At 40.4% G+C, this 23,802-nt stretch overlaps 1 protein-coding gene across 4 annotated transcripts in view; it reads right to left on the bottom strand.

Moving 5' to 3' along the window:
• The window catches only part of GRIA2 (glutamate ionotropic receptor AMPA type subunit 2), a 141,024-nt gene extending 118,138 nt beyond the window's left edge, over positions 1-22,886 (bottom strand). For 2 of the 4 annotated variants that reach the window (XR_006725076.2, XM_010955488.3), the window contains exons 1-2: positions 22,383-22,882; positions 21,708-21,848 (exon numbers count right to left, since the gene is read on the bottom strand). Coding sequence is in view for 2 of the 4 variants with exons in the window: in XM_010955488.3 (XP_010953790.1) it covers positions 21,708-21,848; positions 22,383-22,470 (229 nt within the window). In the remaining 2 variants the exon portion in view is untranslated. Of the gene's footprint in view, positions 1-21,707; positions 21,849-22,382 lie in introns of all 4 variants that reach the window. The other 2 variants (XR_006725077.2, XM_045517056.2) reach the window with 2 other exon arrangements.
• Positions 22,887-23,802: the final 916 nt, after the last annotated feature.

Here is a 23,802-nt window from a genome sequence, read left to right as displayed (position 1 = left end):
ATAGTGACCACAGGTCTGTGCTCCTCAGGCTTCCCTGGGCCCCTTGAAGAAGACCCCCAAGAGGACTTGACCATCGGCTGGGCCTCCGTCCTTGGATGGTACCTTCTGCCCGGAAGCCCTTCAAGGATGCAGCCTTCAGAGAGTGATGCGGGGCTGAGGCCATCTGGACGGTACACGTGGCTGAGCCCCGCAAAGACCTCTTTTTTTCTTTGTCTTTGTTTCTATTTTCTTAGGTTTATCTTTAAGTAGCCATCCAGAAAAAAAAAAAAAATCTCTTTTCTTTGGTTTACATCTATGAGTTCTGACAACTACATAGAGTCCTGTGACCACCGCCTCCAAAGACAGAGCCCAGCCCCGCACCCCGTGGAGTCGGCGCGCGTGCCCATGCCTGCCCCTCCTCTCGCCCTAGCAACCCTACCCTCCTTATAAACTTTTCAGATTCTGCCGCTGCAGGGGCGATGAATGACTGCTTCTTTGCCACTTCAAAGGCGCTTAATGCCCTTCAGTGCTTTAGAGTTTTCTCATTTAGGGGACATTTATTAAAGAAAGAAAAATAAAAGAAGATGCTTTGTCCTTCAGCCGTGCTGCCGTGAAGTTGAATTTACAGGAATAAGCATTTTCCTTTCCTTTCAACTTCTTCAGCAGAGTAAGAGATGTCACTTTCTTACCCTTTCAACTCTAAGGCGCTTTATCAGCTTAGGTAATCAGGGACATTTCAAAGCCAGATGAAACCCTTTCGGTTCCGGCAGAGGGCGAAGGTAGAAAAAGAGCTATTGGAGTCGCCCAAAGCTGCCTCCAATCAAACAAATGCAGTCAGTTCTCAATATCCGCGAATTCTGTGTTTGCAAACTCGCCCACTCGCTGAAATGTATTTGTAAATACTAGCCGATACTCGCAGTGCCTCTGCGACGTCCACGGACGTACAGAGAGGTCGCCAATACACTTGTTACTCAAGGAGGTGACAGCGCCCGCGTGCTCTCCTACTGGAAATAAGCATCCCTTCCCCAGTGCACTTAGTGGCGAGGTGGGTTTTTGTTTGTTTGTGTTTGCATCTTTGTGCTTTCCGTTTGTGATTTTGCTGTTCCAGATGGCTCCCATGCGTGGCGCTGAAGTCTTGTGTTCCCTAGTGTGAGAGCAACACTACACGTTAAAAAGGCGTCTGAACCAAAAACACACGTCAAACAAAGTCATGGGTTGATCAGTTGAGGAAAATGGTGTGCCCGAAGGCTCATACACACCCCAGGAGCAACTGTCAGTGTCGGCTAATTCAGCGATCTCAGCGTCAACTTTAAAGAACACAACTGCGTGACTTGTGACAATCAGCCGTACTTTTGTGGAAGAAAGTAGTAAATTCTCCTGAAGCGTCATGTGAGACCAGGAATCTCACCAGTGCCGCTATCATCAGAAAGCGTTCAAATCGCTCTTCCGGAATTTCATCGGAAAAAATATTCTCTAGTGAACTGCACCTTCTCCCAGCCAGAAATGTACCCTTTCCTCGGATACCTCTTGAGCTGTCCTTTACTTTTTCTAGGCTAGTGATCTCCATTATCAACAAGGAGAGGGACGAGGAAAAGTTAACGGCAAAAAATAAAACCCCTAATCTCCAGGGCTCTCTTTCTTCTATCGAGTACTTAATATTTTTTCTGCTGGGTACCCTCTTTGATCATTTAGTGGTGTAGCTGGTAAAACACGGCTGAAGCCTTAACCTGCCTGCTTTTTAGAGTTAAGATTCTTGACATGAAGATTATCGTGATCGTTATATTCAAAATTCAAAAGCCATTATGTCTAAGATGAACCATCAAAGAGGTAGAAAAATTCCATTATGCTGCCAACAGAAGGACAGACTCTCCCAAAAGAAAGCGATGGCAAAGATGAAAGATGTGAATACAGTCGTCCCCCAGTGTCTGGGGGGAAGTGGTTCTAGGACCTCCTCGGATACCAAAATCCGAGGATGCTCAAGTCCTGTATATAAAATGGTGTAGCATTTACATAAAACCTAAGCACATCCTCCCATACACTTTAAATCATGTCTAGATTACGTATAATACTTAATGCAATGCAAATGCTATGTAAATCATTGCCCACGCAAGGCAAAGTCAGGTGTCGCTCTTTGGAACTTACTGGAATTTTTTTCCCCAAATATTTTCAACCTGTGGTTGGCTGAATCTGTGGATGTAGAACATGCAATACAAGGGTCAGTTGTGGATGGGTTTTACAGAGCTGCTGCAAAGAGGAAAGAAAAGCAACTTATGAATAAATATAAGATGAAGTAAGAACAGTAATGTGGAACACACAGACCAAATGTCTAATATTATTTATGTCATCACTCACGTTTTCCTGCTCAGCTGTTCTCCTCATTTACAAATGTGTTTCTCTTATTCCAGTGATTCTCTATGGCTTTCAAAATTCCACAAAAGCAATGTTTTCCAACAGCCACGCAATGGGTAGGAAGGGAAAGGCAGGTGTTTGGTCAAGCATTATTACTGTCCAAGACGATCTCAGAATGGGTTAGTGTTCTCTTTAGCTAAACAAGTGCTATGTAATTTACTTTAATTGCCTCAGAGTCGTAAAATGATGTTTAAAAGTACAGTTTCATGGAGAAATTTGATGAATGCCCTACTTTCACATGCTTATATTACATTAAATAAATTCTAAATAGGAGCAGGAGTGAACTAAACAGCTGTCTAGAAAGAAATAATAAAGAAAATAGAGAAGGAAAAATCCTCTAAATCATAACAGCTAAGAACCCCCCGGGTCTTAAAGGAGAGTCTGCTTTCAAATTGAATGTTGAGGATGATGGGGAAATAAAAGCCCCTTTAGGCACGTCACTGTGGAAGTTTTAGGAGATTGAAGATAAAGAAATTCCTGAAAGCTTCCAAAGAAGAAAGAATGAACCCAAAGGAACAAGAGTTAGACTTCTTAACAACACGTGGTAATAGGAGATTGGTAGAATTCCTTTGGAGCTCTGAGAAAATGTGATTTTTTTCCTAGAAATCAATACCCAGCAAGGCTTTGTAGGTCTACATGTAAGTATGTATGATCTACATGTATCTATGTATGTGTGTATATAGGTATATGTATGTATAGATAAATGTAAATATAGAGAATGAAGTTATGAAGTTTTATTATTGTAAGAAAATTGTTTTAAAATAATTTACTGTAAATGATAAAGAAAAATGGATTTAGCATATGAAGAAATAAGCTGAGAATTAGAAACGTGTATGGTGGACCACAGAAGACGGTAACATCCCAGGATGTCAGGGGCACAGAGCAGTCAGTCCAGCTTTGCAGGAGGAACACGGGAGGAAGTGTCTGGAAAACTCGAATTCATGAACCAGATTCACGAGAGTAACAGCCTGCAGATACAATAAGGCCACATCGGACAAGAAGAAATTCAGGAATCTCCAGGGAAGAAGAAAAGCCCTGAACTGAAAAACAGTCAAATGAGCTACGGATGATTATGTAAAGAATACTCATGAACATTCACCTTTTAGACTAAACTCATATGCAAAGATTACGTACATGAGACCAATTATAAGCACAGAGTAGAATGTAAATGCTCTCAATCGTGATTTGATGATATCAACCCATAAGGTAGGCACTCGGAAGAGAATATTTATAATTGTTGAAATGAGAAATATGGCTTGGAGTGTATTAATACAAACTATAATGAAAACAGAGAAATGTAAAATGAATCATATGATTACGTTACTGACATAGAGTTAACCACAAGAATGTACAGGAATGGTTAACTGTGGTCAGCTCTAGGAAGAGAGACTGGGAGTCAGTAAGGGCACTGTTTTCCATTTGTTTCTCTGTGTTATCAGAAGATTCAAACTTGTGCAGATATATCGGAGGGGAAAATGCCAAAAACAAACATCTCTGAAACAATACTTTAAAAAATAATCCTCTACAAAATTTAAAGGGACGGTAATAAACTAAGGCAAAAAAATGGGTTTTGATTGGCAAAGGGGCCTTATCTCTTGCAGACATCACTAATCTCCGACACACAGTTCTCCTCCTGTGAACACAGGGAATACTGTCTCCATCCTGGAAGCTGGACATGGCCACGTGAGCAGCACTAACCGACAGGGAACCTCGGGTGGCTGGTCATTGTCCTGGCCAGAGAAAGTAACTGCTGGATGGGCCACTCCCTGGCCCCATCTCCATCTGACACAGTGAAACTGAATAAATAACTCATGTGATTCATCAGGAAAAAAATACCAAGATGGCCATGAAAACTGGGTACAAGACTGTAATACACAATGTGTGAAAAGAGAAACATAACTGTGCAATAAACACGAAAACGGACTTTGTGTAACAAAAGGGATCCTTCAGGGGTGAAATAGACAAGGACGTTTAAAAACAGTAACAACGATGCTGAGGTCTGTGAGGTGACACGTTTCACAGATTGTTGACAGGACTGTCAATTGGTGTGGATTTCCTCAGTGTGTATCCGAAATACTTCACTGAATATCTCATGGCCTTTTATCCAATAATAACACGTCAGTCATCAGAAATAAGGGGAAATCTCTACCCAGAAGATTTTCATTTGCAGCAGTATTTTATAATGGATAAAAGGAGGTTCCAAACAAAATCTGCAAAGATAGGAGATAGTTAATTAAGCTAGGGGACAAATATTATGAAGCCATGAAAATTAAGTTTATGAGTGGCTTTACCGCCATCCAGAAATGTTTCAGTATAACATTATGTACAAAAGAACACTGATAAATCCTAACAAGGGGTTGTTTCTTGGGTAAAATTAGCAATGAACTTTATTTTCTTCTGTGTCGTTTACCTTATTAGGTTACTTTAATAATTAGGAAAATATTCCAATCAGAGCTTCAGAAAGTTTTTATATTGATTTTGGAGGAATATTTAAATAAATGTGTCCAATTGAAAACATAATAAATAAAGTGAGTGAAGGGCTGCAAATGGCAAAATATCCTTCTTTCTTATGGGTGAGCTGTATTCCATTTACACATATCTGCTGCATCTTCTTTATTCATCTCCTAATGTGCACTTAGGATGCTTCCCTATCTTGGCAATTATAAATAACGTTGCTGTTAATAGCAGGGTGTATGTATCTTTCTGAATTAATTCTTATTTTGTGGTTGGCTTTATTCCTTTGATAATTATGTAAGTTTAAAAAGCTAAAGCTCTAAACGTTCTTAGAAACAATGAAAAGTACATATATGTAAATTTAAAAATATGTGCAGTATATTGTGTATATGTATTTACAGGCAATATATTGTACATGTGCAGTCAGATTGTAACAATTCTACCTGATAAAACTGAAAACTGAAAAAAACATAATACATAAATAAACGTGTCATGTATGAGATTCACCTGAGAAACATTATGATGTACAGGTGCCTTGAAAAAACTTAGAAATAAATAAAAATGAACAGAAAAAAGAGAGAAATTCAATTAAAGACTGTTTTTGAATCTGAATTTGCCAAAGAAAATTAAAAGCAGATGGCAAACTAATTCAAACTCTGAGGTCTGAAATCAAAACAAAAAAATGATTATGACCTTTATAATTAGATAGAAGTCAAAGGATGGCAACAGGAAAACAGAAGGCATCCCTTGAGAGAGAGCAAGGTCTGTGCTCCGGGAAGACTCTCTGAAAAATCTGTGTGCGCAGAGCCCAGCCGTCCCGCTCCACCGTGAGGCCAGAGCTGCATCACGTATACCTGTTAGTGGTACCTCAGCTTCTCTGGGGCACGGGCATCAGTGGCTTTTTCTTCCTTTCCTCCGCCTTTAGGAGTGGAGTTAGAAGTGAGACTAAGCCAATATTTGCAAAATATTTAATTCGTTTAAAGTACTGGCATAAAAAATTCATCCTGCAATTCTATGGATATGGATTTTTGATTTTCACCCGGGTAAAATTTTTCTTTTCCCCAAAAGATATTAAAGTGTAAAGAGATGACCAGAGTCTTAAAGAAACTGAATGAAATCCATTTTATAAAACTGTTATCTTGCAAGTGAAAAATCTTTCCATTTTAATGATCGTGGAAAGGCCATGTGTTAGAAACTGCACTTTAAGGTCACATTAAGTTCAGGGTTTCACAAAATGTAGTTATTAAAGATTTATAAATTCCTTGATGTTGGGCCAAAAATACACAGTGCCTGTTATATACCATAAAACAAAGTGGAAGTATTTACTGATGAGAGTAACATTTTGGCATTTTATTTAGTACTCCAGTTTAAATCAGATGTATAACTTAAACAGCTTGATATTTGACTTTTTTTAAACTATTTTTTAAATTGAGGATAAAACTATACGTTAGTTAATCAAACCACAAGCATCTGAATTCTTTACCTTTGTTTAGTGCGTGTGGACTGCAGTCTCTGGCTGTAACATTCCATCTGTGAACATAGGGATTGCTACAGAGTCAAGTTCAAAGTGACGTTCGAAACCAAGTCATAATCATAACCTATGACTTAAACCTTGACATGAGTTATAAATATGTAAAACCAGCAGTCCATTTAAGTGATATGAGGCCGTGACGCAAGCCAAAAACATAACAAAATCTTCATTTATCCCTCTGGGCTCAGTGAACAGTCAGGTCTAACGTCCTCCTTTATTGATCTGAGACCACAGTGGTACAGAAGCAATTTTTTATAGCAACAGCATTTTTGGGAAACAAGTGTCTTGCAGAACTTTGCATTCCTTTGCCTGTATTGCCTGTAATAGAGTTTTAATCTTGTTTATTTCATTTTCTGTGTAAATTCCCTGTTTGTCTTGAAATCCTTAAGGAACTATTTATACAAGAAAAAGATCTTGTGCCATTTCAAATCAAGGAGGAAAAAAAATGTCCATGCTGTGAACTCAGGCTAACCTTGTGAAAGAAAAGAAGAAGAAGAAGCAGCAGCAGCTATATCCTGACTTTAGTGTTTATCCCCCCAAAATCCAGATGAATCAAAGATTCATTTTGAATCATGAAGCCAAAATAGGATGGGTATTAAACCAAAGGATGTTTTCTTTCTTTAAACAACCTGGAACAGGAAGTCTTCCTGAGCAAGGCACAAAAATCTTGAAGAAATAAAATATGCAATTTCTGAAGCTGACTAAAGAAAATTTAAGAATATATGTATTCTTAGTAAGAGAAAGACAAATACATCATGCTGTCACTTATATATGGAATCTAAACAAACAAACAAAAAATTGAACTCATTAAAAACAGACTAGAATGATGCTTGCCAGGGGCTGGAGAGTGGGGGAAATGGAAAAAGGTTCACAAAAGTGTACAAAAGCTTTCAGTTACAAGAGGAATAAGACATGAGATCTAATGTATAACATGATGAATATCGCTAATAATGCTGTATTGTAGAACTGAAATTTAAGAAAATTAATCTTTCCAAAATATATTCTCTCCCCCAAAGAAGTAAATAGGTGAGGCGATAGATGTGTTAAGTAACTCAATTGTAGAAATCCTTTCAGAATGGATACGTAATTCAAATCATTACATTGTATACTTTAAATGTATTACAGTTTTATTTGCCAATTATACCTCAATAAAGCTGGAAGAAAAGACTATATGTATTCTTAAAAAGTATGAACAGAAATCAGGAGTCTAGAAAATCACGAACAGGTTAAAAGAAAAACAAAGTCTGGGTAAAACAGCTACACCACGTGACATGTGTGTTACTTTCACACATGTTGTATCCATGTTACTTTCACGTATGTTGTATCCATGTTACTTTCATGTATGTTGTATCAGTAAGTAATAGACCCACAACCCAAGAGAAAACTGGGCAAGGCCAGGTCCGTGAGCGCGCGCACACACACACACACACACACACACAGAGAAATGCAGATAACGTGGTGAGAAACACTTGACTTCAGTCGATGCTCATCACTGTAAGTTTCAGCAGTGAAACAGCAGTAGCAAAGCCTAAAAAAGGTGAACATCACCCATCGCTAATGCGAGTACGTGAGAACAGGCACACACACACTCTGGGTAGGAATGTAAATCAATAGATCCGTTTTGAATATTTAGCAACATTTTAACTGCAAACATCTTTGACTCGGTTATTCCACTCATAGAAATCGATTCTGCAAACCCACTTGCAGACATGATTAAGACAGTCGGGGAAAGATGGAAACAGTCATCACCAAAGGGCTGAATGACAACAGAACAGCAGGCAGTAAAGACAGAAGCACGGGACACTCTCTGTGCAGATAAAAGAGGTCTCCGAGCCCCTTAAGACACAGAAAGAACACTGAGTACAGGATGCTAGCATTTCCAGGAACCACTGCTGGTGATTATCCGAGAAAAGTGGGATTGGAGGAGGAAAGACATAGATAGTATTTATTACATCCTCTTTTACAGTGTTTAAAAATCACCATATGTGTGAGTTACTTCTGTCATAATGTTTAAACTTCAAAATATAAACTTTAAGAATCTAAATTCTAATTTTTGCATGTTTTAAGTTTTAAATCACTCACAACACCCAAATGCTATTGTGAATATTTCCATTAATTTATATTTTAATATGTGTTAAAACTGAATCAATTTTTTTCAGATAATCAAGATTTTGTCACCTGAAATTTTCAAACTGTTAAAATACTCCAAGTTTAGATTATATAAAATCTGTTTTAACATTACAAGAGAATTAGCAAGGTGTGAATGTCTTCTGGATTATTCAAAATAACTACATGCATCAACATTTTTAGTATTTTATGCAACATATTATTGTAAAACCTGCAACTTGTTTCTTCAGTAACAAGATAAAATAGTATTTATAATAATTAAATTATATAGTTGCATGAAATTAATTTATAAAGACTATCCAGCAATTTCAGTAGTCTATGCTATCTCAAACTGAATTGAAGAGCCTTTGGCAGAGAAACGAAAAAAAAAAAAAGGAAAACTTGCGAAATAAAATATAAATCATCATCTCCAAATCTGATTCAAAAATTAAAATTAAAATTGTTTTTGAAAGATCTATAATTCACATCACTGTTAATATCACTAGTTCCTCATTTAGCTGTCCCATTTTTCAACAATATATTCTACATCAGTATGCAAGACAACAATTTTTCAGCTTTTATATTTTCTTCATAATTTTGGGAACCACCATGTCTGCTCTGAAGACACTTTGATTCAAATCGAGTTCCAAGATACAGGATGATATTTATAAATGCTCTAGAAACAATGACTACACTACACATTCTAAAATAATAAGAAAGCACGTCACTGACCCAGATTAACTGCTACTTTTGACCCCCTAAAAAACTTCTGCACTCATAAATAATTTCCAACACAGAAACTTCTCTTGTTCTTTGTCACCTGAGACATTACCTAAGAGACTGGCTTTAAACAGATGAATCCTAAGAGTCTGAGGAAGGAGGTGAAGAAAGAAGATCTTGTGATAGTTTTTGATGCACACAGACATCGTAGACAGAAGCATTCTGAAGACAAGCATTTGAGTTTTTCCCATGTTTTCTACTTCAGGCCCAAATCCAAAGTCACCAATATAACACTATCTTGTAAATAGATGGATTTGCTTTCAAAGAGTCATTGTGACCCAGTTCTCGCCACACTCCATTAAAGAGCAGCCATGCTGCTGTTCACTGCAATGTGAAGGAGCATAAGACGAACAAAAGTCATCACAGAATGAGGGAGTGAACTGTTCATAAACTAAGAAAAAATTGAGCTTATTCACGATACTTCCTTATTTTTTTTGTGTATATATATATATATATTTTTTTTTTTAATTGAAATATAGTCAGTTTTCAATGTTGTGTCAATCCTACTCCTGGCCATACACCCAGAGGGAACCTAAACAAAGATACATGCACCGCAATGTTCACAGCAACACTGCTTACAATACCCAAGACATGGAGCCAACCTAAATGTCCACTGACAGACGATTAGATAAAATAGATGTGGTATATTTATATAATGGAACACTACTCAGCCATAAAAAAGAATAAAATAATGCCATTTGCAGCAACATGGATGGACATGGAGATTGTCATTCTAAATGAAGTATTTTGACTCATGATCAGTGATCTCATCTCCCCAAAAAGTGTCTCTCCAGGGGGTAGGGTAGAGCTCAGTGGTAGAGCACATGCTTAGCATGCACGAGGTCCTGGGTTCAATCCCCAGTACCTTCATTAAAATAAATAAATAAACCTAATTACCTCCCCCTTAAAAAATAAAAGTGTTTCTCCAGTGTCCAAAGGAAGTAATCTCTGGACAAGTAATTATTTGAACATTTTTCAATCTTGAGACCTAACAGGCAAGGGACGGGCCAAAAGAGCCTCCCTTATTCGTGCTGAGGAAGGAACTGTCAAGGAAGATGACAGAGGGCCTAGGGACCAGCAATAAGATGCAGACAACTGGTCTACAGGGAAGAAGCTGGAGCAGTCACAAGGAACCTGTCCCATGTATAACATCACCCTCTTCACAAGAAACAGCCGCCCTCATAGATCCTGATGGTGGGAGGGGTGACCGAACAGTCCAGATGTTCACACCTCATGCTAACCAGAACCTACATTTTGTTAACTTACACGTGATTTTCAGTTCTTACTGTTTATCTGTTGAATAGAGGGCTTGGGGGATCATTAAAAACTCACCAGTATCCTAAAATGATAACAGAATAAACCCTATTCTCTAGTCTGAGCTCGAATGGTTGTATGAAAGAACCTTATTCATTTGAAAATGACGTAGAGAACTGTCAGCTCCTCTTAGCCACTGTGTCCTCCTCCACGCAGCTAAAAGTGTAGGTAATTAATAGGCACTCAGGGGGATTGGAAACCACTGAAATTAGCAACATTAATCACTATATTATACAAGGCAACAATTCTCATCTAAATCTGACAATTACGTTAGGAGGCGGGTATGAAAATGACCCCCATTTTACAGAGGAGGAAACAGGATTAGCAAGTTTAACTGACACACACAAAGTCACACAATCCGTGCACGTGGCAGCCAGAATTCCAAACCAATGTACTGGCTGCATCATACCCACCTGGATGCTGGCGAAAACCTCTGACCCAGGGGGCAGCAGACTGGTTTTCTAGAAGGTCCTCCACAGGTCTCACAGTAGCTTAGAGCAATTCACCTACATTTCTGTTTTCCCATCTGAGAACGGGTATAATCATCATTCCATTTATCCTATAAGCTTTACAGAGCTACAGGGAAGACCAAAGAGCTAGGACGCGTTCTGAAAAGATAAAAGTTATCCATCAATATAAAGCGGGCAGAGATATAGGCTCTCTGAAGGCAAGAATTTTCATTTTACTCTCCTCCTTTGCTCCGAGCATGCTGTTCAGTCCCTGGTAAAGGGCTGAGTTATAGGGAAAAGGGAATATTTGGATCAATTATGACAAATGAACCAAGGCATTTATTTTCTCATTTAAGCCCCTAATAACAGTATCAGACAGCATGAGGAAACAGCCTCATCCTACAAAGAGGAAGAAACCTGCATTGTATCATACAGTTTTGAATCACATTCAAACCCTTATTTGCCTTTGTGTTCTCTTTGTCTACTTTTCATTTAAATAAATATAATTTAGTTAATCAAGTGAGGTAAACCACGAGGAATCTATAATGTGCACAGTTGGACAATGTGTGGAGAGATCTTAATTATGTTCACAGGGGATGGAAGAGTTCCACGCTGCTGAACATCCTGGTGTAAGTGATATGGGATGAAGGAAGAGATGGAGAAACGCTCCAGTTTCAGCATCCCAGCTTTGAAAGACCAGTCTCATAAGGTAGTGCACTACACGTATCTTTAAGTGGCTTATGTGGTTTACTGGGTTAGTCCCTTCTTGGTCACCAAACAGTCCAGCCCTTGTAGACAAAACAGCAGAAAAAGATTCCAACGAGAAATGAGAAATGCATTCTTCTTTGTCCTCCTGCCTCCTGTGGCAAATGCTTATCCAAATTATCCCAAGATCCCAGCACAGAAGGTGATAAAAGTCCACTCGTCTCCAAGCACCTAGATGTACCTAACACAGTGCACAGAGTTTTATGCCTATGCGTCTCTTCAAAACCATCCTATAAGGTGTGACTCCCTTTTACAAAGGTGGAGCCACGTTAAACAACTTGTCCAGTGTCACACATTAATATTAGGACCAGGATTCCATTCCACGTTCTGACTCATAAGGAATGCTATTCTGTGTCCCAAGACATCGGGGCTGCAAACTGCAAAGACGCAAACATTTTTTAAACACTCCCATGTTTATCACTAAAATGAAAATTCCCTGGGATTTCAAAATTTGTAGATACTGACAGGCATATGCAGAATAGATAAATAAGATTATACTGTATAGCACAGGGAAATGTATACAAGATCTTGTGGTGGCTCACAGTGGAAAAAAATGTGACAATGAATATATGTATGTTCATGTACAACTAAAAAAATTGTGCTCTACACTGGAATTTGACACAACATTGTAAAATGACTGTAACTCAATAAAAAATGTTTAAAAATAAAATAAAATGAAAATTCTTGACTTGTCTGTCTTCCAAGAGAAAAAGATCAGGATTTTCAGTGCTTCCCATCAAAATACCAAAACTCTCTAGCTCCTTGACATCCTCTCTGAGGGGAGGGTGTGTCTCTGTGGTACAGCACACGCTTAACGTGCATGAGTTCCTATGTTCAATCCCCAGTACCTCCTCTAAAAATAAATAAATAAGCCTAATTCCCCAAACCCCCCCAAAAAAGCAAAAACAATTTAAGAAATGTTTTTAAATGTCCTTGATATCTTCTCTTAATCATTGCCTCTGTTCCTAAAATGTCCTCTCCAGATGTAAATTAGTAACAACACTGTAAACTAGTGAGAACTAAGAAACGGGTAAAACAGATCAAGCTGTACACTGGGAAAGCGCTTGGGAATGTTGCATCTCAGTAGCTCCATTTCATGCATAAACTAAAAACAAGACTGAAGTCTTTCCATTCCTCCCTGACACAAGAGAAGGCATGAGTAGAGAAAAAAATCATTCCCTAAACTGAAATCTGTCTTCCAAGAAAAACTAGCGCGCACACGTTGCCAACCACCCCTAGAGATCGTCGCTTCCAGAACTTTCTTTGCCAAGTGCTTGTGAGGAGGAGAGAGTTTTTTTTTTTTTTTTTTTTTTTAGAGGAAGCCTCCTTCTGCTGTGGAATTGCAGGAGCTACTTCTGTGATAGCGGGATTGTTGAAAACAGACGGTCCCTTTAAAATCTGCAATTCACAATAAATAGCTCACGTGAATGCCTTCAGGAATACATTCAAAATGTCCCAAATCAGTACCACTAAAACGTCTGTGACAGTGTTCTCCAACAAATTAAGTAAACGGACCCCCCTCTACCTTTTAATCTTCAGACGAGCTACTCATTTCAGTCCCAAATTGCCCTGTAATAATTGTTTGCATAATTAACTTTAATGACAAATAAACTTATATATGGTTCGAGAAGCATCATTAATTCTGTGAAATACTCCTGTAAGACATACTAACGTATTTTAAAATATGTCTCAGATTGTTAAAACCATTATCTAAATGTGAAAGAGGTAAACTGTGTCCCCACCAGATAACATAAACTAAAAGACAAATTTTTCTGCGTTCTCCTGATAAGTCGGGGAAGCTGTTATCAGCAGTTCTGGAGTTGCTACATCTCAGGAACTCCGAGCAGGAGATAAAGCTTATTGTGACTCTCATAAACTCGAATTCTAGTAGTGGGTTCCATATGACATGTTTTTATCTACAATGTGTCCCAAGACTTTTCAGTCAATATGTTAAGCTCATAATTATACCATGAAGGTCTTTTTTTTTACCAACCCAAAACAACAAAGGGCCTGAAATTGGTATATCTGCCTATGAGGAATCCAGAATGTCTCTTTTCCTTCTGGTTTCCCCCAGAAGTAGTTAATAGAAATATGTGTCTGAAGTAGTATTATGATAAGAATTCACTGTTTGACAGGAGCTCAGTGCTAGTGGAGAAGCCTGACCGTGCCTGTGCGAACTAACCAAACACCAAGTCAATCGGAAGCTTACACAGAAAGAAAAGAAAAAAGACAAGAAATTCCCAGTTCCAAATTCCTCCTCCTCCCCTGCCCAGGACACCAAGTTACGCTGCCTCTTGGAGTTTTTCCTACTTGTCCAAGGTCCCCTTTCCACACTTTAAGAAATCTTGTAAATTTCAAGCTGCTACAAAGAAATTTTCTTTTTTTCCTTTTGGCCTGAAAAATAATTATTTCAAAATGCTCACACTAGCCATTTATTCTTGCAAAAGTAACAAGAAATACATAATCACATTGCTGACTGACCACAGTAGACCAAATACTAATGCTAGAGAAATTGTAGAATGAGTACTAAATCTGAAAGAGAATAGTATTTGGGTGCAAAGCCAAGAGGTTTATGGGTTGAGGAAACCTTTTTTTATATGAAATTACGTAACATGAGTTTCACTTAATTTTATGCTGAAGTTAGAAATCACTGACTAAGGCCATAGTCTGTTACAGAGATGAGGAATTAGCACGGAGTATGCTCAGTTTCTATAAACATATTTCTATCACTTCCATCAATATCATTGGGTTTTTATAAAGATTAAACTAAAAATATTTGCATTCAATGGGTATCTTCCAAGGTTCACTGAAATTCGATCACAGTGGAAGTATCAGACCAGCATAAAATAAGTGAATTCTGTAGTATTTATAGTTTGAAATTAATTTTACACGAAGGGTAAATAGCTCCATAGAAATGTGATGCCCTATTCAAAGTATGAAAGACAAATTAGAATTCAGGCATTTCTCAACTCCATCCAGTTTGCGCTCATATTTTAAATACTAAACTAATCAGGAAAACATGTAGATCTTAACATAACATATCCATAAATAAACTATATAAAACTATAAAGTAAAATTCTGAGTAACAATCTAAATAGTAAAATCATGAGGGGTCTATGTCATTTGAGAAACTGTAAAAGAAATGAAAAATAAACCACCTAAGAAACTACCTTCCCATAATTCCCTTCCTGTAATGAGCTCCCTCCCCCCAATCTATCTGTTCTATTCAGTTAAAGATTCTTATAAATGTCAAAGCACAAAATATTTTTACTTCTTTTTTTAATTTAAGTATAGTCAGTTTATAGTGTTGTGTCCATTTCTGGTGTACAGCACAATGCTTCAATCATATATGAATGTACATATATTTGTTTTCATATTCTTTCCCACTGTAAGCTACTACAAGATATCAAATATAGTTACCTGTGCTATACAGTATAAACTTAAGACTCTAAATTTTAAAATCGTCTTTAACCTTAAACTATATATTAGTCATTCACCTCTGTCAGAGCCCTGAGGACCAGGTCCTGTATTCCAACCACCTGCAACATGCCTTCTGCACCGTCTAACATATGTATGTTAGCAGATCATTTTAACATACAGCAAAGTCGGGTTAAAGGTAATAGCTTTGAACACATCTGTCTCATGGATGAAAGTGAAACATGTATCACACCTCTGTCGAAATAGGAGCTGAGGCAGATACCAAGTAAACTGTTTCATCTGAAATCTAACTGTAGAGTGAGCGCAACATTCTGACTTTAAAAAGCTTAATTCTGTAACAGGAAATGCTGCTATAATATTAAATCTGCTGATTAGGTAAATAACCCTGAAGGATACAAAGCCAACAGAGGCATGATTCTACCTTTAAGAAAGGCACGTTTTCATTTTCCATGTGAATTTTTAAACGTTTTCATTCTATAAATTAAAAGTATAAAAAAATGACAAATTACTTTGAATAGTACCAAAAAAAACCAGGCATTCAACTACCAACAGACACCACTGTAAGAACACCATCCTTTTTTTTCCCCCAAATTAGTGAAATCTGCTTTGAAAAACATTTTAGTGTTTGAAAATTTTGAAATTGGGGGGGATTTTCAGATTTTTAACTTAGAATTCAACAACTAATTTTCCTATTGTATTGAAGAGGCAAGTAATTTAAGACATTTGGCCATTAGTCATTCAGATCATTAGAGACAACCTCAGAAATTCTGAATGAAAATTGTCATAAGAAAAAGACTAATATTTTAATTGTGTCTGGAGAACTTACAAGGTTTTTGCTCTGTGTAATATAGCCTCTGCTCACTTTAAAAAAAAAAAGTCTATTTCAATTTAGGTTTATTTCCTGTAATAGCATTTGCTCTGCAGATTAAGCACTTCTATTGACTTTTTTCCCCCCAAGGGAAAAGAGGAAGAGGAGGAAAAAAAAACCCACACTCCTTGAAAAGTCAATCATAACAGGAAACAACTGGTCTTCTATAGCCTTCCTGAAACTTGTCAGGGCTCAAGGAAGTTTGAACGTGTGTTAAGTGTTACTGGAGGAGATTCTGAGAGGACCTGGGCTCTGGCATGGATCTGCATTCTGCGATCAGGATGTCCCCGCACAGTGACCCTACCAATTTTAAAGCTTGACATGAATGCGAAATGCTCCCCACCACCTGATCAGCTGACTGAAACCAGCAAGACCTCAAAAAGGAATAGTATAGGAATAAAATCCTATTAATTCTAAGCTTCCACAGTTTCACACAGTAATTTTTATGTAAATGCTTAGTTTCTCATATCCTAAACAGAATATTTCAACCAACCCCATTCTTTGATTTCCATTTAGTGTTGTGTATTAGTTTTCTTGAATTCTCTTGTGACACATGAAGTCTGAAAGCTTAACTCTAAAAAGGCCAATGACAAATTAATTATTCTGCCGTATAAAGAGCTGTTTCACTCTTTGTAACCTCCAGTTGATGATAACTGAGGATTCGTACCCCACATTGTAAGAGATTGTGTCCTGGTACATGTGTTCTTGGGTTTCTTCACAGCATGAATTCTCATGATCGCTTAACAGCATCCAGGTTGATTCCGGTTTTACGAAACTTTTGCATATATTAAAGTAGGTAACTCCAAGCTTTTGTAAATGCCTCAACAAAACGACAAAACACGATAGCCCAGCCAATCTACAACTACTCACAATTTAAAACCACACACACGCAGTCGAATTCATGCAAAGTGTAATAAAAAAGGTTTAGTAAGTATCAATTAATTTGATGAACACAGATATACAATTTCAATAATTCATGACTAAAATTCAGGGATAAGAATATACCTTAAAAGATAATCTGAAGAATCAAGGTTAAAAAGCCGAAAAAAAAATATATTTTTAGAATTCTCTCTTCCAAGAACGTTTATAATCAATGCTGTTCCTGAATTTCTTTATGAAGCAAATTCACAAGGACATTTAAGATAAACTATTTTAAAAATAAAAGCAAAGGTACTCTTCTTAAAAGCCACTGGGAATTATTTTTGAAAGACAGCATTTTAAGTGAATCTTTGCAAAATAGATGCCATTTATATTTTTTTCAATTTCTCTAAATAAACATGTTTACACTGTTTCAAAAGCTATTCATATGCGCAACAGTTTTATGAAAGAACAGTATTTTCTCCAACATCTCCATCTGCTGGCTTCGAGAAAAAGTAGATTTTTATCTACTGTTCCTTTAAATTTAATATTTTTGTAAATTTATTTTTTATGAAATTAAATATAAAATTATTTCTAAAGAGACTAACAGCTCTTTGTCAAAGTCATGCACAAAAAGGAACAGGAAAAATTTTGAAGAGGACGTTTAATATTTAATACGTTTAATTCCCAAACCTACGTGATCAAATACCCAGGTCCACAGCCCTTTCAGACAGCTTTATTTTAACGAGCTTAAATAATGAGCATAGCACGAAAGTTTAAAACTTTTTAGAATGTAAAAGTGTTTAGAATTTTCCTAAAACCTGCTGTTGATTTTGTTGAACTATATATATATATGTGTTGTACACACATAGGTCAATATCAAATTGATTAATTTCACAAACATTCTGTTACTGTCATAAACTGCTTTTGTAGAAAAACCACTGGAGTATCTTCGCATCCTCGGACTGAAGTTCTTAGACAAGACATAGTGGCCAGGGCACAGAGAAGGCCATCAACGCAACAAGGATTTGGAAACGATTTGAAAGAGCGTGGAGGGAAAAGATCAGAAAAAAGGAATTACTATGGGAAAAGCATTCATGTATTCTGTGACAACCACACAACTGGAGGCAAATACTGAAGAGGGCTGGGGAGGAAGGGAGGAAGGAATTTGCAAGCCCATCACTGGCTTTAGCTGTTGAAGCACATCAGATGCTAGTCTTAGGTATGTATTTCTCTTGTTCTATGGATTTTGTCATATTAAAGTCAGGTCTGAACAGCCTTGTGGAGGAGGGGGAAGAGGAAGAAAGAAAGAAATGGGAAATCTGTCTATTTCCTCAGGTACCCATGGAAACAGATGGGAACAAGGAGGTCCTGCCATTATCTCAGCTCCATGCCTATAGTCATTTTACCCAGTTCAGAATATAATGGCTGCATTCCCTTTGCATAACCTTAACCCTTGCCGCTGGGTCTTTCCAGCAAGTTGTTTCCAAATAACTCCCCCATCTCAGGAATACAGTTAAATTTGAAAACTAGTATCTCTTCTAGTTTGAAATCATAGAATTAAGGTTTATAGCTCTACTTTCTTAATATCTAAATTTAACCCTATACGATTTTTATGGTTCAACTGGGAGGAAGCGGGAGGTACTTTATGATGCCGATGGATGATCACCTTTTAATACCGGAGCTAAGGAGTAGAATTCCTTAGATTTCTGGAGGTAACCAACGTCGTTTTGGTTTCTGCTCTCAACATATTGGATGCTGCTGCTTCTACTTCATAAAGGAAAAAACCATGGATTCCCCCCAACCCCTGACCGAAAAGGCAAGAAAACAGGGGCTGAGCATTGCAGAAAAATCTTGAGCAGGACTGAAGTGACCAAAACTCATCGTCACAAATGTGACAGTCAAAACTGCCATTCATCTGTGACTGCTGACTTTGTGATGGCAGTTTATATAAGCATCTCTCTCTCTCTGAAAAGAGTTAAACTAATTTTACATTTTCTATTGCTCTTGGTAGAAAAAAAAAAAGAAATGGTTTACGAACTCTCCATTTCATTTTACAAACTCTAGATTGTGAAATTCCTAAAGGAAGGAAGAAACTGAGCCAGACACACACACACACACACACACACACACACGAAGTGATGTGTCCAGTCAATGAATTAAAATGTCAACTCCAGAATATTCTCTAGGATGAGTCTCAGGGCCTCACCAGTTCCCTTCAGCGATCAGTAAGATGACTTACAACACGGGAGTTGCAGAGGCCATAGTTCAGAACTCCCATGTCAGAAACTTGAAAATGCATTCGATTCCTCACCACAATTTGCTTTAGTGCCATATAGAATACTACAAGGAGGAGTAATTTGGGGATCTGTAGACATGCAACTTCTTATTTCAGCTCCATTTTCTGAGAAAAATATGTGCAAAATGAAGACTTGATTTTCCCGTTTTCCCAGAATTGTGGTCAAGCAAATTAAATTGTGTGTGCGTGTGTTTTTTTTTTTTAATGAAATCCATGCCTTATTAGATGGATGTATTCATTCTGTAGAAATGCATGGATTTATACGTGTTTGAAAGAGGTACATTTCCTGTCTGCATATCTTATTTCAATAAAGATTTATATTAAAAGTAAATTATTCAAAAATATTGGGACTGAGGACCTAAACTAGTCTCCTAACCTAAACTGGCCATAATCTTTAGTCTTTACAAAGCCCCAGCACAGCCATTCAGCATTTGGAGTGAAAGGATACTCATTTCAGCCAGTAGCTGTGTCTGAGCTGCTCCCTGCCAGGCCCCTGTGGTACTTTAACCAGTGAGGGGATTTCTCCATCACTGGCCATTCTCAAAAAATACATCTGTCAATTACTCTCACCTTGTTTTTAAAATCTACATCCTTCCAATAATCATCGTTTTAGGTTCGTGCATCCCTTTCCAAAGCATTTTCACACTAGTATACAATTACATACAGTCAGATACTTAGCACAAATGTATGTCATACTCCTAATTCAGGTGAAAAAACAAACTGGAAACCTGATATGGAATCAAGTGAATAATCTAAATCCAGTAGGTAAATAGGTCAAGTATAAAGGCCTTCAAATATGAAGCTACTTGTTTCCTTACATATATGTATATATATTAAAATTTTCCAAGACATTCTTATATTCTTTCATGGAGATTTTTTTAAAGCTGCAAATCCACTTAAGTCTGTCTCTCTCTCTCTGTCTCTCCACCCCATCATCCCCAGTTTCTTTTCCCACTTGGTATCAACATGTGAAGAAAACATACAGCACTGAAATCTTCTTAAATAGGTTCTTTTTCAACCATCGAATTCTGAGCATCTCATATGACCATAATAACAACCTCTGTTCTACCAGGCGAAGAAAATTGTTTGATTCTTTCATTCATCCGGTTGACAGCAGTTACAAAAGGACTGATGTCCCTGAGACCACAATCAAGCTAATCCATGGACTACATGATTAAGGGTAATATATGACCCGGGGAAGTGCGATGACAACCACCAGTATTTGTCTAACTTGGGGACGCTGCGGTCGGGCTTTTTCGGTGGTAATTTTCCGCTGACTCCTTCACGTTCCAACCACAGCGGGAGGGGAGCCATCTGCAAACCGCCCCCCACCTCGAAATTGCCAACTATGAAATTAACACTGAGAACCTCAAATCAGGAAAGAGTCACCCCAACTCGGTCGGCAGGAAATGATGGCAGCTGCCGGCAAGAGGGCTGGAGGGTCCGGCGGCTGCGGCCGCACTGCCCACGCCGGCGCGGGGGTGGCAGCGCCTGGACCGGGGCCCGCCGGCCTCTCCATTGAACCATTTGGAGACTTAATTGGTTGGATCCTATTACTCTGAAGCCTAGATGGAGTTTCGCGGCGTGCCCTAGGCAGTGCTAGGACTAACACGCAGAGCTGCCAAGACTAAAATGGCTGATGGGCGACTTCTCCCGATTCCAAACTCGGCGCATCCCTCTGCTTTCGGGTCCTCCTCCTCCCGCCGCCTCCGCCGGAGCCCCGCGACAGGGTAACAAAGCGCCCCAGCCGGGGAGCCAGCCGCCCGCGGCGCCCAGGGCAGAATCGTCCTGCAACTTGGCCCGAAGCTCCAGAGCAGCGAGGAAGGACCGCGCTCCCTGCACCCCCGACCCCTGCCCGCCCCGGCCTGCGTAACCGCGCCGCGCCCCTCAGTGGGCCTTATGTAACGGCCGAGAGCCCAACTCCAGACCCACGGCTACAACTTGGCGGGTCTTGGCGGAGATCCAGGGCTCGCGCAGGTCCGCAGAGTGACCCGGAGAGGGGCCTGCAGATTTAAATTCCCGGCCGCAGGCGGCTGGGATCAGCAATTCCCGGTGGGATCTACCCAGAGCCCGACGGCGCGCCCCAGGGACCCCGTGTTCTCCGTGGGCAGGGTGCCATCCGGCACGCAGGGGCGGGGGGCTTCTCTGGAAGACTCGAGCTAATCTAGAACCCACGGAACCTAAGGAAGCGCAACCCCCCGCTCCAGCATCCCCACCCCCGCCCCCAGTGCGCACACTCTTCAATGCCTTTCGCTTCCTCTCCCCACCCCCAGCCAGCGGGGGTCTCCGAGGTTGCAGCCACTTTCTCCCTCTGCCGTCACACGCACGCGCGTGTGCAGTCACTACACCCACACGCTGACACGCAGAAACACACATACACACACACACACCGGCCCGCACTCACACTCGCCGGCTTTCAGCGGACGGCCCGAAAGGGCATGCATATTCATTACTTACAAGCATTGGTGACTGCGAAGCTGTTTGCTACCTCCAAATTGTCGATGTGGGGTGTCAGCCTGAACTCCGAAGTGGAAAACTGAACCATCCCTACCCGAAATGCACTGTATTCCTGATCGGCGCCCCTGGGAAACAGCCCCCCTGCAAAGAACAAACACCAAGCAGAACGGTGTCAGTGCCGGAAGGGGAAGGAGGGAGCCTGCTGGAGCCCGACTGCCGGGGAGTCCCTGATTCACGCTAATAGGCCGAATAAACACATCAGCCGACCCGGGCAGCGGGGGGGCGAACATCCAAACAGTAGACCAGGGGTCAGGACACGGAGAAGTCTCAGGGCACGGTGGGTGGCCAGAAACGCTATCCTTTCCTAGTAATCACAAGCTTTGCATTCAGACTCCTAGAGAATCTGAACAAACGGGGAAAAGCCGTTAAGGTAGAATGGAAAAAATTGGGGGAGGGGGGTCAGAAATGAGAAGACCTTTTCCTCTGTTATGTCAAAGGCATAGTCTTTTGCCTTGCTTCATCCTAAGAAAAACATGTATATTCTAGGCAGTTTAAATCTGGAATGCAGTCAAGGTATGACATAAGTCTACATGACATGAATTAATTTGTCCACAGTGAACAAAGATTACCACCAAATTATGCACAATTCAAAAGCAGAGCACAAAGGGTACCTACCTATCTGTATGCTGTTAGAAGAGACACCAAAAATCAGTCCCCATAAAACAGGAGAAAGGAGGACAGATATATGCATAATCTTTTGCATTTCCAAGAAAAGTAGAGCATCCACAAAATACCCTTTTTTTCTGTTTCCTTTTCCTCCTCTTCCTTCTTTGGCCGTTTTCCTCGGCAAATTAGATCCTCTGCATTTTGAGACAGCAATTGAGCACCAAACTGCTAAAACCCTGAAGTGGAGGCAGAAGAATGCCTATCTCCCAGGTCCTGCGGGTGGGTGCCGCTGCCCTACGCCGGGTCCCTGCTCCGAAGTCCGGAGGACTGGCTGGACGCAGTTTTCAGCAGGGCTGCCGCTGTGGTCCCCGCGCCTCGGATGTTCAGCTCCCCTCCCATGCGCTCACACACTCACCCTCGCGCGCGCTCTTCCCTCTCCCCTCTCCACACGCGCGCGCGCGCACACATACACACACACACACACACACACACACACACACACACACACACACACACACTCACACACACAGCCCCGAGCCCCAGAGAGGGGCAGGCGGTCCCCGGCGCGCGTGCGCGGCTCGCGGCGGGCGGCCGGCGCGCGCCCCCATCCCCGCCCCCGCCCCGCACCGCGAGCCCCGCACCGCCCAGGAGGCGTCGCGCGCGCGGGGCTCCGAGCCTGGCGGCCACGGTCCCAGGGCTAGACCTCGGGTCTCGCGAGCCGTCGCGCCCACCGGGGATCTGCCTTTCAGCACCGCGGACAGCGCCCGCGCCGGCCTGCGCTACCTTGGCGCCGCGGCGGACGCGATGCTCCAGCGCGTTCCAGAGGCAGCGAAGCCGACTTCCGGCGGCCTTGCAGGAGCCGGATTGCTAATTGTCGTCGGCGGGGAGGCGTCCTCTCACCAGGCCCTGATGTTTCACGTTAAAAGCAGTGTTGATTTTAATCTTCTGTAGCCTGTAAAACCCACCGAACAATATAGCAACGCTGCCACCCACCTCCCCTGATCCAGCCCGAAAAGCGAAGGAGCAAATAAAACATCCATGATCAAGGGTTCCAAAAATTGTGAACTTGAGCAAAATGTGATGTAACTAAGATCCAGGGAAAGCCCGAAATTCGATCTTTAAATGCCCGAGCCACATAGGAGAAGACCACGCTTCAATCTTCGAAATACTTTGCATGGAGACCCATCTTGAGAGGATGCTCTGTTGGGCTGCGGTGCCAGCTTGCCCAGCCCGCTGCGTGCGGGTCCGTCTCGCAGCCTTCACCGCAGACTTTCGCCGGTAGTAGAGACAAGTAGACTTGGCTCCTTAGAAGCTCGACTTTAGACAGATTGAAAGCAGGTGACTCCGTTTCAAGGAAAGTCTTGTAGAAGAAAGAAATCAGAAGATGAAGCAAGTCTTGAGAGGCCGCTGAGCTGCAGTCTTTCCCAGA

This window comes from Camelus bactrianus, chromosome 2 (genome assembly GCF_048773025.1).
Source record: "Camelus bactrianus isolate YW-2024 breed Bactrian camel chromosome 2, ASM4877302v1, whole genome shotgun sequence".
Classification (NCBI taxonomy): Eukaryota; Metazoa; Chordata; class Mammalia; order Artiodactyla; family Camelidae; genus Camelus; species Camelus bactrianus.
This window is presented reverse-complemented; position numbering and strand designations above follow the sequence as displayed.